Below are 16,635 nucleotides of genomic sequence, written 5' to 3'. Positions count from 1 at the left end.
CCATGTCATTCTGTTGACGCACCAAAACCCAGCTGGTCCCTAATAACGCGCTATCCCCTTTCTGTCGCTAATATAGACCCAGTTAGTAATTGCAGCACGACATAATTATGACTTATTATATTATTAGAATAATATTACTATTTATTTAGACCTGCAGTCGGCACAAACAATATTGAATAGTGCGAGGTGAACTTCGTGCACCGTCCGTGGAGGAGAAGGGAAGAGACCTTTCTGAATCAGGCATGCATTCCTCTCACTCCTCCACATCTCACGCTGTTGGCCGGAATATGCACTCTTCTGTTGTCTTCATTTACTTTTTAACTTTGTATACAAGCTCTTCTACAAACACCCCGACCACTGTCACCCTAAAGGTGTTGAATATTGCGTCTATAACAGGCACATTACGAATCATTGCTTTATCTCCCTGTCGTTGCTATGCACGCCGCCAGCATAGCGACAGTATAAAGCAGTGTGAAATATACCGCGCGTCTCGATCTGAAAAACTTTCACTTCCTCAATAAATATAGTCTCCTACAGAAACACAACCAGGTATTGTGCCTTGTCTTTAAAATATCGCCACACTTTAGATGTCTTTGTCCGTTTATTGGGCTGATAAGTGGTGCCACTGTTTCCTTCATCTTTGTTTGACACTGACACTCTCGGACGTGCAGCCCCTGTCATTTTCTCCACTTCTGTTTTCAGCACGTAGGCTACCTCGCGTCTCGCACAAATCACTTTTTTTTCATTGGGCTGATTAGTGGTGTCACTCAGGCTTTCAGCCTCTGCCATTTTCTTCGCTTCTGTTTCTTCTGTCACGTCTACCTCGCGGCTCGCGCAAGTCACTTTTTTTTTTTTGTTTGTTTTTTTTGCGCAAATCACGTAAACGACGGTATGTTGAACACGCCGACTTATTTACGCAATCGACGTAATCGATTACGTCGAATAGTCGGGACAGCCCTAAAGACAGAGACATAGAGACAGAGCCAGAGAGACAAAGACACATAGCAATATGCAGAGAACGTTTATGAGAATGCCCACTGGCTGGTGGCCAGGAGTGGCACTGCAGCCATGTTCTCGCAGCCAAGTAAATCATGAATGGGTACCAATGGGGTTGTACGCTTCTCATAGTTGTATCTGCCCGTGTGATTTTTCCCCCTGGAAATAATGAAGTCGCGTTCGATAGATAGGAGTAAGTGAAAGCATTTGCTGACACGTTTGTGTAAAAGTATAATAACTTTTCCCTCCACTTTATTCCTAACCAACGACGGAAAGGAGTGGGCATTTGAAACAGAAGCAGTGTTAACTTAACTTAAGACACAGGAAAGGCAAATGGCATGATACAGATGAGGAGATGCAAATGAATAAATGTTATATGACAATTTAATTATCAACTGCAAGGTAACATTACATTTAACTCAAGGCTACTGTAGGTAGGATACAGTGAAATCAAATACAGTTTACCCAAGATAGATAGACAGACAGAGAGAGAGAAAGAGAGAGGGAGAGAGGGAGAGAAAGACAGAGATTGGAGCCCCTTTAGAGATGGAAAGAGACTCTCAGAGGAATTTTTGAGGTGAGCTTATATACGGCAACCCCCCACCCCAAAAGTGTCCTTTGTCTTGCTAGGGCCAGTGACACCCCAGGGGTTTGAGCCACCACATGGACCCCTTAAGTCAACTTTACTGAGATAACAGCAAACAGTGACAGCAACAATATCAGTTCTGGGTCATCCAATAATCTCCATATTTACATTTGCATCTTGTCAAGTGTTAGATTCGTGAAAATGACCCTTATTTCAACTATAGCAATGACATAACATCGACTTTACGGCACTACTCCATTTGTTTTGTAGTTTTAAGTCTGACTTCAGATGTCGATGTGTTTAAAGTTATGTTAGGATTGTTGCGGACACCTGTTATTTATTGCATTTAAGGTGGTGGAAAAGCGGTACGTGTAAATGGGGTAAAGGAAATGACTGCGCTCATCCTTAAGAATTTGGGCACCTTCAATTAACATGTTGGATGGTGGTGGGGGGTTTTGAGGTGTGTGACCGTAGATGTCTCTGCTAGGATCAGTCAGAGTACGTCTCTCGTCAGCTCTGGTCGTGAATAGTCGCAGAGATTCCTCAGCCAGCAGGTATTAGCCAAATGCTAGCGTGTTGCAGGACAAAACTAACACGTCTTTGGGAGAACAACGCCATGTCAGGAACCTTTAAATTCACTTCTAATATAACTTCCATGATAAGGTACAGAATGTGCACACATCTTTACAAACCAGAGAACAGAACCGTCACAAATCCTTGCTGAGCCATTTAGCCCAATAGGCTCCCATTCATATTTTACTTGGCTGCGTTTGCCAACGGGGCTATAATGGGAGCCAATGAGAGATACCTTTCTCATAGGTTAGACGTTATCGCTATATATACGCTATATGTAAGCAGTGGCAGCAATTACACTCTAATCGGGCATGTTAACAATCGCAGCTGTTACACTCTAATCTGGCATGATGATAACAATGGCAGCCATTACACTCTATACACACTATACTTCGCCATGACAATATAAGGCTTGTTATCCACAGCCATTCCAACATTTCTAAGCATTAACAGCTTCACATTAGCGATACTTAGTGTAGTGTAATGTAGTAATAGTTCAGCAATAGAGTTTCTCAACAAGGGGGTGTTGGGCAGCCATAGGGGGGGATTGAGAAGGACACAGTAGAGGGTGCAGTGCTTAGTTTCCATTGGGCGACATTAGTCCATTTTATTTTTTGATACTATTACTGACATTGGCAGAATTATTAGGGGGGCGTTGCAGGGCTTATGTTGAGGTCCAGGGGGTGCAATTCAAGAAAGGTTGAGAACCACTGTTGTAAAGTTGCCCTTGATGTGTGCTGTTGTTTCTTTACAGTACATGCTCTGGGTCTCTGTATTTGTAAAATAATTCATTGATTTCCTGATCACTTCACCCATTTAGGGAATATACTACAGAAACACTCCTTGCTCCATGAAAAAAAACACTTGATTTAAGAAATAGTCATATACACAAAATAACTGATACATTTCTGAAGGATTTTCAAGTTGTAATAAAGTAATCAACGTGTGCAAAGCAAAGGAATAAAATCATAATATGAATGAGGAAAAGCAACACTTGAAAACTGTGAATAAAGTTTCTATGGTGTATATGTGTTGAGAGGCTGGGTTATCTAACGTTTTAGGCACTGTTAATTGCAGTCAATGTGAATGTTCTGATGCCTGTTGAGATCACCTTTCTGTACAAAGCCTTTTCCAAATGCAGCTCACTGGTAAGGCCTTTCCCCAGTATGGGTTGTCTGGTGAGTAATGAGATTACATTTCCTTGTAAACCCTTTTCCACATCTAGCACAAAGGAAAGGCCTTTCCCCTGTATGGGTTGTCTGATGAGTATTGAGAGTACTTTTCTGTGTAAACCCTCTTCCACATGTAGTACACTGGTAAGGTCTTTCCCCAGTATGGGCTCTCTGGTGAGCATTGAGAGTACTTTTCTGTGTAAACCCTTTTCCACATGTAGTACACTGGTAAGGTCTTTCCCCAGTATGGGTTTTTTGATGAGCAATGAGATTACATTTCTGTGTGAACCCTTTTCCACATGTAGTACACTGGTAAGGCTTTTCACCAGTATGGGTTTTTTGATGCCTGATGAGGGCCCTTTTCTCTACAAAGCTTTTCCCACATGTAGTACACTGGTAAGGCCTTTCCCCAGTATGGGTTCTCTGATGCCTGATGAGATCATATTTCTGTGAAAAGCCTTTCCCACATGTAGTACACTGGTAAGGCTTTTCCCCAGTATGGATTCTCTGATGCCTGATGAGATCATGTTTCTTTGTAAAGCCTTTCCCACATGTAGCACACTGGTGAGGTCTTTCCAAAGTAAGGACACTCTGATGGGTGATGATATAATTTTTCCGTACAAAGCCTTGTCCACATGTAACATGCTGGTAATGCTCCTCTGCTGTATGGGTTCTCTTGTGCTTTGATGATAAGTCTTTTGTTTCACAGTTCTTTTCACCCGTGGTACCTGAGGAAGAAAAACATATAAATGAGTTTTAAAGTCACAATCCACAAACCAACCAACCCAAATTAAGTGATTATTTACAATGAATTTTGTTCAAAGACATTAATCAATAGCTGGATGAATTTACATGGGGGTCAAATCATGCTATTGTCACAGGGGTGACTAGGCAAGTGGGGGAGGGAACAAAAAAAAGAACTTGTTTCTCGTGGGGATGTTTTTAGTGATGGACCTGGACTGAAACAGAGGAGTTGGTTTGTTTTTATTTTGGTGCGCAGCCTTTTTAATTACGAGACAATTGGATGCAGGTGACGGGTGGCAAAGAGATGGAAGTGATTGGTGCGAACTGGACAGGTGAGGGTTTTAATGACGGATGTGAAACGGAGCGACAGACTGGACGGGGGGAGAGAAGACGCCGACAGCAGAGAAACCGCGGAGGGCGCCGGAGAAGTGGCTGCGGCCGAGCAGCTGTGCAGGAGGGGGTCGTGGGGAGGCCCTACCGGTATCCGGACAGAGCCAAGCAACGGTGGGGTACGCGAAGATGATCCTATGGATCCGGACGACGGAGGCCTGTGGCGTGACCGATGAAGTGCTGGCATACTGCCCGATGGCGCACGTCTCGAGTGCAGGTCTGATGCACCGCGTTGGAAACTCTGGAGGGGTGAAATGACGTTCACCCCTCAATGAGTTAAGTAACCGATTCGTACCTCAAATGCACTGGTGTCTGTGACCTCCCATTGAAGTCCCGCTCCCGGAATGCACAGGCTGCGCCCAGCCACTAGTCTCCTCCGCGCTTTTGCTCTCTCTCTCTCTCTTTCTCTCTCTCTCTCTCTCTGCCTTCCACTGGGCGAGTTAATACAGTGTGATAGTTATTATTCTCGTAGACCTGCCTACACCAGCCACGCTAGAATGGAGTGCTGTTTATTAAGTTTGCTGTGTGCCTCTGTACTGGTTTTGCCGAGTAGCCTAACTAGACCCGATTGCAGTGTTTTTAAATAGCACTTTTGAGTGAGACTTTTACGCACATGTTTTAAAACGGTGCACCCTCTTGTGTGATGTCTCGGCAGTTTTGCACCTTATCTATATTCATAACAAGTAAACTATGTGAAGACTCGAACCAGAACCCTGGCTGATAACTCCTCCCTCTGTTCCCCAGCTACACCAACGCGACGAGAGGAAGAAGCCTTCTCCACCTCCAGTCTGCCCTCCCTCTCCAACGACCACCCCTGCAGCGCACCTGACCAAACGGACTGATGGACAGAGCCCCTCCTGGGCGTAACAGACTTTCATGGACAATCAAGCCCCCCGGGGCATAGTGACTGGGTTTGGGTTAGGGTAAAGAAAAGAAAATAACACTTGACTAAAACGTATCCCTTGTCTCCTCGCATGTGTTGTTGTGTACAGTGTTCTCCTCCGGGTGGTAGTTGGTTAAATGGGGGCGCCGTCCAAAAATATGTGCGCCCCCTACCTGTGACACTATACGACAACAGATGACACAGAGTTCACTAGCCTATCAAAATAAAAGTTGTAAATTGTTAAAGGAAAAGTTGGATTTTTATTTTTTAGAATTACGGTTTTTTTTTTTACACCAAGGCTCCCCGACCCACCCATGACCCTTCCGCGACCCACTTTTGGGTCTCGACCCACCAGTTGAGAAACACTGGTTTAAAGGACACTCCTTCAAATGTATGTCAATAACGTTCCCAACTTCTTGGAACCTGTGACATGCTCAGCTCAATATTTAAATACAATAATGAGGCGAACACAACACTTGTGTATTATGATATATAATGAAGTTGAAAAAGTGAAATAAAAATCCTGAGAACATGAACTTGAATTATGAAATGAACTATCAAATTCCAATTTTTCATCATGACACATGAAAAGGACCATACATTACCATACATTTTCAATTTCTAGAAATAATCTGCATTTAACCACATGACACCACTCTCGATTAAATGGTGCAAAAAACATACAAAACAATGTAATAAATAAATAAATAAAAAATGTTTGTCCACTCAGATTCCCTTTGTGTTCTTAACTCATTGGCTGCCAGCCATTTTCATAAAAGAGTACCTCGGAGTGCCAGCCATTTTTCAGCATTTTGGGTGTTTTTTGGAGGCTCACAGAAAATTGAGTTCTGTGTCTATGTCAACACCATACCTATCAAAACACAGATTAGACGCTCATCTGTCATCAGAAAAAAACGGTGTCTCTCTACCCCTTTCCGTTCTTTCATAATCATCTGTTGAAATTAAGTGGAATTCGCCAAAATGCTGCTTTCTAGCCAAAAAGCTGAGAAAACGCCATTTGAAGTAGAACTATAACTGCAAATGTTTTTGCCCGTAATGGCATCGTCCTAACAACTCCAAACCTATCAGCTGCTATTACACAGTCTTCTGTCATCTGTAGCCTGAACAAAAAGATCATTTGTATGACCTTTTCAACCTAATATACTGAAATATAACGGGGGACTCGAAAACAAGGGTGTTTTGGTTTAGTTGCTGGCGCGCAGCATGGATCATGACAGCAGTTGCCCCTAACTCCGGTAACTCCCTCCCTCTCCCTCTCCCTCTCTCTCTCCCCTCCTTGGAGAACGAATCACAGCTGGTTTATTTCCTCCAGAAATAGTACCGTGTTGTGTCTTGTGGGGAGGGAGGCAGGTAGGCAGGCAGCACCGCTTAGCGTAGCTTACTGCAGCTTCTTTGGCAGAGCGGACAATTTGCAGATTGATGATTACTGTCATCATGGTTCTGCTATAGTGATCTTGTCATATATTGTTCAATGAATTTTCTTTTGATAAAGTACTGATCACACATCCAACATTTCACAAGCCGATTGGAGTGGTGAATGCTAGCTGGTCTGAGGCTAAGTGCAATGCTTTCTAATGTGAGCTGAATGCATCTGACCAGACACAAAGGCTACTCTGTTCCAAGAATCTGCAACCCCCCTGTCTTTTTTGATGATACAGTAAGCTGATCATACTATACAGATCCATAAAAATAACTGTGGATTGAGTAAAATAGTAAGTCAATAGTTGACTTACCAAGGCTCCTTTATTTAGGCTTAGTTGTAAGTTGTTAGCGATTTCGTGCTAGCTAGCTAGCTAGCGTAGCAAACTTTATGCCCAAGTTACCTCAGTTGGGACATATCACCACTAGTCCCGTGCATTCTCCTGTTAGATGATATTTTGTAAGCAACATCCTGATGTTGTGTAGGCTGATCACATTATCCAAAATGAAAGGTTGTCACACAGATCATCTCATGGTGTATTTTGGGCAAGTTAGCTACAATGCCTTCTAGCTAGATGGCAACAGGGGATTGTATTTTGGTCATGAGAGGAAGGGTTTTTTTTTTGGTCAGGCTCTGACACTAAACTCAGTAGCCTACCTGTGTTAAAATCAGAGGGCAAGAAAGTAGACTACTGTCACAGGTGATACGCCCTGAAGAAGGCCATAAGGGCCGAAACGCGTAGGCATTGTAGCCAAATAAAAAAGTAAAAAAATTGCAACCTTGAGTGCCTCAGCATCTGTCTTCCTGGACCAAGTTTGAGAGCCCCTACACTGATGAGCACCAAGGAAAAAAGGTGAAGACCCAGAAGCACTCCAATTACCTGCTTGTGTTTGATACTGTCACAGGTGCTTTACTTTCAAAAATGATTTTGCTATGCTACTTTTGAGATTATATTATAATAGTAAAAAAGGGGTGTTTTTGTCTTGACATTTCATCTTGCTCTGAGCTAAAGCCCTGCCTTGACTGTTCCTAAGGACACTTCTGCCACCTACAGGAACAGTTAGAAAATGCCTAGAGGCTTGAAATTCATACAGAAGATAGGTCAGACCGTCCTCGAGGCCTGGCTGTAAAAAAACGCAATTGTCGGCGAACGACGTCGAAGGTAGGGGGCGTCACTATTTGAAATTACGTCATTCGACGGCCAAGGCAGCCAATGAGTTAAATTTGCCAAGCTTTCGGTCAACTGACCATCCTCAGGGAGCTTGGTAAAGTAAAGATCACAAAGAGGATCTACGTGGGCAGACATTTATCTTTCATTTGTCACAGAATAACTAGAAATGGACATTTTTAGCTTCAAAACATACTGTACTTTGGTCATTTTAAAACATATTCATGAAAAGATCTAATTTGACAAAAGGCAGCATAGATTTTAGCATTAAGCATCTAGTTTTTATGTTGTGAAACGTACCTGCTGGAGCCATGTCTGCATTGTGTCCCGTTAGGGAAGAATCTGTTTCACATTTCATGTCCAGAGCTTCTTCTTTAACGTCTGATGTCTCAGTTTCATTCTCTTCCTCCTTTGGTCTGTACAAATACTCCGGGAGGAAATCATAAATGTCTTCTTCTTTAACCACCTTCAAGGAAACAGACTGTTGTGAAGGAGTTAAAGGCTGAATTGTAGAGATGTCACTAAATTGCATGACATGAAACTTCTCTTCTCTTTCAACTTCAGGTGACAAACCTGGTTCTTCTTTGCAAATTGGTGTCCAAGTACAACTATCTTTCGTTTCTGTAGACAAATGGTCGGGTAGAAAGTCATAAATGTCCTCTTCCTTTATGTGAGTCATGTTCATTGTGAGTTGTGATGAGCGTCTATGAAGATTCTCAGTCATTCAGGTTCTGATAGCCATAGGATAGTACTGTTTGCAGATGGCCTCTTTTAACCAAGTCTTCTGCAGTTCTGATCTAATGTTAAGGAGACAGGAGCTTTATGGGCCACTCCTGTAGAAACGAAGCTGTAGACCACTCCCCTCATTAGTTGACAAAAATGTCAACCATCAAGGTGTAAATGGGAGGATCGTTAAGGTTTCAGGATCCAGATGGTGATAACAGCTATAGATGTGAAACGTCATTTGAATTCCACTAATGGTGCTGCTATCCAGTGTGAGTGATTGTACAACTCCTCAAGGGGTTAGCAATGGTTTGTGACCAAGATCATGCTTCCAGCTGAAAAGGTTCTTGTGCAGTAATATTTTATTTGGAGGTTGTGTTTTGGGTAACCAAAAGGTCCCTTTCGGAGTCTCAAAAAAAACACATGGCAAAATGCATGTGCATATCCACACAAAAGTGGATTTGGAAAGGTCAAAGACAGCTGTGTCAAACGGCTTCAGTGGGCCAGGGCATGAGTCTCAACTGTGTTTCCAAGGTGTGTTTCCATTTTGATGACCACGTATAAGGAAAGAAAATGCTAGCCCTTGAAACTCATTGGCAGTACATCAAACTCTTTCTCTCACTTCCTGTTGATTCTAAAGAGTTTTTGCTTTCGGATGATATCAGCCATTCCATTATAGATTAAAGAATGCAGGCACAGGAACCATTGAAGCAGCCGTTATACAAAACCTCAAAAATCCAGATTCTGGTAGCCGTAGGATCTGACTGCAGTTTCCCCCTTTTAACCAAATGCTCTGCAGTTCTGATATACTGTTAAGGAGACAGGAGCTTGGAACACCACTCGCCTCATTAGTTGACAAATAGGTCACCCATGAATGTGTAAATGGGAGGATTGTAGTGGTTTCAGGATCCAGAGGGTGACAACTGCTATAAAAGTGGAAAGTAATTTGAATCCCACTACCGGTGCTGCTATCCTGCCTGAGTGGTTTGTAACTGTTTTAGTTGTGGCTGTAGTGTGATCAGGCCTTTCCACAGGTTGGAAATATGGATTCTCTTTACTGTATGGCGTTACCTCATGACAACATTTCACAAAGAGTTTTTACACATCTAATATTTTTCATGGTATGCTATTATTTGTCTCCATAAGACTCCATCACCACCCTTTCCTTGCTATCTAAGGTAGTGATGGGCAGCCTGGAGCCATTAGTTACAATTCGTTGCCACATCCCAAATGACATGATTTTCCCTGTCCAATTCACTCAGTTTGTCAATCATTACATTGTTTTGAAGAATAGGGCTGAGCAATGCACAGGGGCATCACTATAACAACAATACATGAACAGAAATACTCCAAAAGCTCATCAGGCCAGGTTGAAATACTCCAAACTCTAATTAAGCCTGGTTGAAATATGTGTATAGTGAGGAGTAGTTCTGTATCAGTTATATAGGAATCAATTACTGGTGTCACGTTTACCTCTAATCAGTGTGCGATTTGTCGGAAAATCAGAAGGGGGGATATTTTTCAGATTTTAAGCAATATCAATGGAGTTACATTAAACTGTGATTAAAATTGAGTAGAAAAAGTTGAAATATCAAGACCAGAAGTGGGGACAATCCCCCCCATCCCCCCCTACAAATCGCACCCTGCCTCTAATGCACTTAACTACTGCTGCTACAGCTGAGTGTTATGCTACAAACACAATTTAATTGCCTTTGCGACAATGACAATAAACTGTCAAATCTCAAATGTTGAATCTCCAGTCACTCATTCTCTGTATCTGCTCCTCGCTCAATTTTAGGGTATGGGGCCCTTTCATATGATTGGGCTCGACCAAAGCAGTCAGTCGCGCTACACCCATGGGAGTCAAACATAAAGTTGTCCATTCCACATGCAGTGCACGGGCTTTTCCCCTGTGCAGACTATCTGCCGATACCACAGAAGAAACTACTACTGACTAAGCAATCTACTGATACCCATAAAGTAAACAGATTTAATGTGGAAAAACAATTAAAATGTGGGTGGAACAGCCTGAATGGCCATTCACACCTGGGACCTAGTAGTAGCTAGCCAGCTAAATCAGTCATTACAAACTCAAAGCTAGTTGACTAGTCACCTGAAACGTAATTCTACCACTAACAAAGATGCTTCTTGCTATTAATTTAAACAGTTGTGGCGTAATTAGACATGAATGATAGCAAACAAGATTCTCTCTTTATTCATGTTTTACAGTTCAGGTGGTTAAAATGCCAAACAAAAGCCGTTTTTAAATAGAATAGATACATCTAATGGCCATATTAACAGCTAGCTTAGCAACTGTCAGCCAAACCCATTCAAACTCTACAGGACATTAGCAAACCCTGTTTTAATGAGCTAGCTGCCACACTACAAACGAACAAAGAGGCTTAATTGCTACTACCACACCACAAACTTATATCATTTTCATGATGGCCTTTGATGGATATTTTTAATTTGTTTTTTTTGGAAGTTGTACTACTGAAATAAAACACAGTTTCTCTTCTCCCTGTCAAGTAAACTCCAGTGATTTCCTGCCAAGTCAACCGCATCGTGTTTTTCCTTTTCCTTCAAACCTCCGCGGTAGGGTAGAAGAATAGAACACCACTGACCTATCAGGTGCAAGTACTCGCTGAACTGCTGCAAGCACATTGACCAATCACAGTGCAAGAGCATAGCTCAGCTCACGGACATTTCAGCCTGGGAGAACCATGCGTCTACCGCAGCCAGGGGTTGTTTTATCAGTGCACAGGGGGGCGTGGTGGCTACTTTTCTATGCTTCACCTCCGTGGAGGTGCTACTATGAATCCCCCTTAAGACTACTGATTTGAAGTGTCATTTCCGTGTTAGTGATGGCTGAAACCGTGCGGCCAGTTTTTGGTTTCGAAGTGTGGGCCAAATTACATTCTAATTTAATTGCTCTGGCCTATGGCATAGGATTCTTTCCAATACCCTAACTCAGTGGTTCCCAACCTATGGGTCAGGACCCACCTTATGGGTCGCCAAAGATCCACAGGGGGTCGCGGAGCCCTCTTGATTTTAAGGGGTTTCATTTTAAATATATATAGCCCATGTTGAATAATAGACAAAGCATTTAACTAATAAATGCATAGAAGCAACAAATTGTAAGTGCTACATTAAACATTTATTCTATATTTGACCAAAGACGAATTCAGGAATAAAATAACTAAAATTAGTTTTCGCAGGAAACAGAGGGCATCTTGTGACTCCGTCTCGTGCGGGCGCTCGCGTGGTTGGGTCACCAAAGCTTACAATAGTGAAAACATGGGTCCCTTAAGAAAAAGGTTGGGAACCACTGCCCTAACTTCTGTCCTCCCCAACTGCTTGTGGTTCGTGGTGATGTCACAAGACGTCATTGATGATAAAAGTTTAATTCAATATGTCACAAAATGTGCAATTTAAAGGTCCTTTTGCCCAGTGGCACTGGATGGCCATTGATTTTTTTTTTTTTTTAATCATGATTTCAGGTGTTGTTGGAGATGTGCAGAGGCGACCTACCCGTTGACTCTGAGACTGTTAAGAATCACCTGCAGCAAATGCAGTCTACTGATCCTGTACAGGTGAGTGTGGACATTAATCACTATAATGGATTTGTGTATTGTGTCTGTGTGGACATTAAAGGGGTATGCCACTATTTTGGGGCTTAATACAGGTAAAATCGTTGGCTGGGATTTACAGTATATAGGTGGTAAAGTGTCTTATTTTTCTTGTAAGCCGTTGTCTTGCTTTACGACAAGTTAAAAGAGGGAGTATGTCGCTAAGCTAGTGAAAGTCAATGGATCCGTGTAGCATTGCTACATGCTACACGGATCCATTGACTTTCATTAGCTTAGCGGCAAAAAATAAGACACTTTACCACCTATATAATCCCTGGCCAACGATTTTAACTGTATTAAGCCCCAAAATAGTGGAAACCTCCTTTAATATTTTGCTTCTCTTGTGGCGTCACAATGTCTGCTTCACCTCTGTCCTACAGTCAAAGAATTCAGAAATGGATCGTTTTCAAACAGACTTCTTGAATCTTATTTTAAGTCTGTTGGAAGACCCAGCCAAAAAGGAAGACTTCTTTCAGGTAATGGATGTCAAAACCTCACGTCAGTATTTCTTTCGTCCCCTGAAAAGAGACCGATTTTGTGTTTTGAATGTTATTTCTACAGTTGTTTAATCAAAAATGTATACTTTTATAGTGTTTAATGTCATATTTCGTATACAACTGCACACCAAAGCCTTTCCAAAGAGGATAGCCACATGTGATGTTACCTTCCATCATCTCACTAACCACAATTCTGCAAGAAACACTGCATCTTTAGAATGACTTTAGACTGACCATTTGTCTAGCCAATCTGTATTCTACTGACCAATAACTGTGATCATGCATGGGCAATGTTGTTTCCCCACTCCCTCGTGTGTCTTCTAGAATTCTGTGCGTGTGTAAATCAGTTTTTGTATGGGTTTTGATTGGGGGGTGTCCAGGTGGAAATAATTAATGTTTCTAAAGTTAAAGTTAAAGTTTAAAGGTTTTTTTTATTCCTCCAGAGAGTCTATCCCGTGGAGTATGGAGCTGACTTTGACAAGGCTCTGCAGGTCCTGGTGGCGTATTTCATCTCCAGGCTGGAGCTGCTGCTCCCCACGCCGAACTTCAAACAGGTGAGTTTAGTGAAGTTTAATGTTTATTTGACAGGGACAGTGCACAACGTACAGTTGAGCCAGATTATAGCCATCTGGACAGGATGGACAATCAACCATGGCAGTGTTTGGCCTACACATTGACAAAGAACATGTGCACAAATGCTCTCTCTCTCTCTCTCTCTCTCTCTCTCTCTCTCTCTCTCTCTCTCTCTCTCTCTTCCTCTCTCTCTCTCCCTCCCTCTCCCCCTCTCCCTCTCTCTCTCTCTCTCTCTCTCTCTTTCTCTCTCTCTCTCTCTCCTCATCAGGTTGCCTCCTGGATGAGTGGCTCGTATCTCTGGGATGAGTGTCATCAGTACATCACCAAGACAGAGCACCTCCAGCATCTCATACAGCACAACAGCGACACGCCTCTCAACAGCAACGGTACTTATTTAAAACATTTTTAAACGGTACTTTTTTTAGAAGACATTTTTTTTTCATTTATTTATTTTTGAAAGATACTTTATGGGCTTTTTGCCTTTAATGCAGATAGGTTAGTGAAGAGTGACAGGAAGTGAGTGTGGTGAGACAGAGACAGGGTGGGGTTGGTGAAATGACCCTAGCGGGATTCGAACCTGGGTGCCCCTGGGCGTACAAGCCCATATGTGGGGGGCTTGGTGAGCCCCCTCTTTTGGTCTTTTATGACTTAATTCATGATAATACAGTGTGACAGGAAAAGAGTGGGGAGAGAGAAAGATGGGGCAGGATTGGCAATTGACTTGGGCTGGAATCGAAGCCAGGTCGCCAGAGCAGCAGCCCTATGGCCTTTGATCTATGGCCACTGTAGCTAATAGTTGTCCCTGAGCCTACTGAATCTTAACTAGCACAGTTTTGACACCAGGGTCTTTCCTTTACCATACTATACTCCAAAAAGATGTCTACCAGGTGTTCCTTCTTTTAAATCTGATACCATCTGATCCAACTCCTCATGTTGTGTGGGTGTGTCATGCTTATCCCCACACTAAACTAACCCTACTTTGTCTCTGCACTTATTGTTCTGTATATTACCTGGGCAATTTGTATCTGCTCTTGTTGTATGCTATCATTATGTCCTCGATTGTAAGTCACTTTGGATAAAATTGTCTGTCTAATCTAATGTAATGTGATGTAATCTTTTCCCCCATGTTTGTAGCGCTTCCATCTCTCGTGGAGGAGCGCATCATCTCTGCGTTGTCCCCGGCAACCGCTGTGGACTCCACTCATAGCCAAAGCATCTCTCAGAAGAACACGTCCTCTCAAGTAGGTCCTTTTTATTTGTTTTCCCTATTATTTTTATTTACTTGATTTATTTATTCATTTAGTGGTTAGACAATATGTGTTACTTGTCAATAACGCTTCTGACTTTCACATTGACTCTTATCGTCATGGAGGATGTGATTTACACCCCTAGTGTCAATTTCTATCCCTTTGAATGTGTGATCCTTGTAAAGAAACTGTCAAAAACACGTCCGACTTTGACCTTGACCTTGACCTTGACTTTAAATTCCAGCTGGACGACCTGCTTGCCCAAGATTCTCAGGGTGTCAACACAACCTCAGATGCAGCAAGCACAGCAGATGACCAGGTTAGTATTGTGTGACATAGGACAGCATGTGTATGTGTGTGTACTCTACTTTAAAAAAAAAAAAACCCCTACTGCATCTACACTTGTTGTTCTGTATATTTCCTGTGCACTTTGTATCTGCTAGTGAAGTTGCCTGTGATTTATGTCCTCGATTGTAAGTTGCTTTGGTTAAAAATTGTCTGCCAAATGCAATGTAATGTAATACGAATTTCATTCAGAATTAGTATTATATCGGTAACACTTTATTTTAGGGATACATCTATTAGCACTAATACATACAATGTTCCTGTATAAATAACTTGTAAGGCATGTACAAAGCAAAATCAAACATTTGTTAGGCATGTTTTCACAAATGTCTTGTTCATGTACAGTAAGGGATTTATTACCATTAATGTGTTACCATTAATAATATCTTTATTCAATAAAGTTTATTGATTTATTATCATTATTGTTAGTATTAATTGTAATAAAATATAAGTCACTAAAGTGTAACAGGGAAGCGCTCCACTCAGGAACCAGGGAGGCTGGCTAACTACAGTAGTTAAAGGTGGGGTTGCAGGTATGACATCATGTTGGGGGAACTCCCCCAGGATTCTAAGGTTCTACATAGACTCCTATGAGCCTGCGGAACCCCCAACGTGATGTCATAATAGTACATTTTCTTAAAATGGTTAACCTACAACCCTACCTTTAACCAGCTAATAGAAGAGCTTGGAGTCCTCATTTTCTTAACAAAATGACACCTGTGGACTAGGGTCAAAGACGTCTTTGTCATTCAGTGTTACGGACACCTTCCACCGACTGTAACTGCAAAAAAACATGATTTTTTAAATTGTTTCAATTGAATGGATGACAGCCGAGGCTTTCATTAATTCCCTGTAACAATAAATAAATAAAAAGAGTAATGTTTTTTACAGTTACAGTCAGCAGAAGGCATCCGTTACACTGAATGACAATGCCATTTTGCACGTCTTTGACCCACTATCTTTTAGTAGATTTACAGCTTCCTGTAGGTTACATAACTCAGCCAGGTTTATCACTTAACCATGTTCTCACCATGTCCGCCCAGGTGTCGCTCGCTTCTCATAACAGTGTTGACCACGACTATTCTGCTGGACCTTCGTCTGATCTGAGGGACAACGAGGAGAGTTCGAGGACGGGTGGCTCTATTGCTGCACATGGTGCTCAACACAACTCAACTCTCTCTGGTGACTCGCTCCAGATGAATGCCACGTTGACTCTCCCAGGCCAGAATGCCAGAAGCAGCAGCAGCCAGCAGAAAACCAAAGGTAGCAATCAACATGATATGGGGCCTACATGATATGGGGCTACAAACCAGGTTAAGTTAAAGTGATACTGTCCCATTTTTGGAAATAAGCTCATAATACACCTTCCCTGGTGAACCAGTAGCCCCGCCCTGGGCGTCAACACATAGCTTCTGGTTCACCAGGAAATAATACACCTTCCCTTGAGTTAAATGATTGAGTTTTACCGTTCTCTGAATACGGCAGTGCACATTTTACCTCTAAGCTAGCAGTTAACATTGACTCCTGTGAGACCAGTTGGCCGCCTGCTTGTCTCATAGGACTCAATGTTAACTGCTAGAATGTAGGTAACATTTGCACTGCCATACTCAGAGAACGATTGAAAGTACAGGAGAACGTTAAAACTCAATTATTTAACTCATGAGGAGG

The 16,635-nt window shown here is 42.3% G+C and overlaps 2 protein-coding genes across 2 annotated transcripts in view; one reads left to right on the top strand and one right to left on the bottom strand.

The window, feature by feature from the left end:
• LOC134464099 (zinc finger protein 569-like) overlaps positions 1-16,635 on the top strand; it is a 41,499-nt gene that overhangs the window by 2,682 nt on the left and 22,182 nt on the right. The window contains exons 3-9 of the mRNA XM_063217548.1: positions 12,177-12,269; positions 12,686-12,781; positions 13,246-13,356; positions 13,644-13,761; positions 14,510-14,616; positions 14,867-14,941; positions 16,011-16,230. Coding sequence (XP_063073618.1) covers positions 12,177-12,269; positions 12,686-12,781; positions 13,246-13,356; positions 13,644-13,761; positions 14,510-14,616; positions 14,867-14,941; positions 16,011-16,230 — 820 coding nt within the window. The remainder of the gene's footprint in view (positions 1-12,176; positions 12,270-12,685; positions 12,782-13,245; positions 13,357-13,643; positions 13,762-14,509; positions 14,617-14,866; positions 14,942-16,010; positions 16,231-16,635) is intronic.
• On the bottom strand, positions 1,865-10,144 carry LOC134464100 (zinc finger protein 239-like). The gene is made up of 2 exons (XM_063217549.1): positions 8,254-10,144; positions 1,865-4,055 (listed from the first exon to the last, which is right to left on the bottom strand). The coding sequence occupies exons 1-2, from the start codon at positions 8,675-8,677 to the stop codon at positions 3,298-3,300; spliced, it is 1,182 nt and encodes a 393-aa protein (XP_063073619.1). The 5' UTR covers positions 8,678-10,144; the 3' UTR covers positions 1,865-3,297.

The sequence above is a fragment of the Engraulis encrasicolus genome, chromosome 15 (assembly GCF_034702125.1).
Source record: "Engraulis encrasicolus isolate BLACKSEA-1 chromosome 15, IST_EnEncr_1.0, whole genome shotgun sequence".
NCBI lineage: Eukaryota > Metazoa > Chordata > Actinopteri > Clupeiformes > Engraulidae > Engraulis > Engraulis encrasicolus.
Note: the sequence above shows the minus strand (reverse complement) of the source record. Positions and strands in the feature narration are given on the sequence as shown.

Coding starts and splice junctions, on each gene's coding strand:
- LOC134464100 (XM_063217549.1), bottom strand. CDS start 8,677: ATGACTGAGAATCTTCATAGACGCTCATCACAACTCACAATGAACATG. Junction 4,056..8,253: donor TGCAGACATGGCTCCAGCAG/GTACGTTTCACA, acceptor TTTCTTCCTCAG/GTACCACGGGTGAAAAGAAC.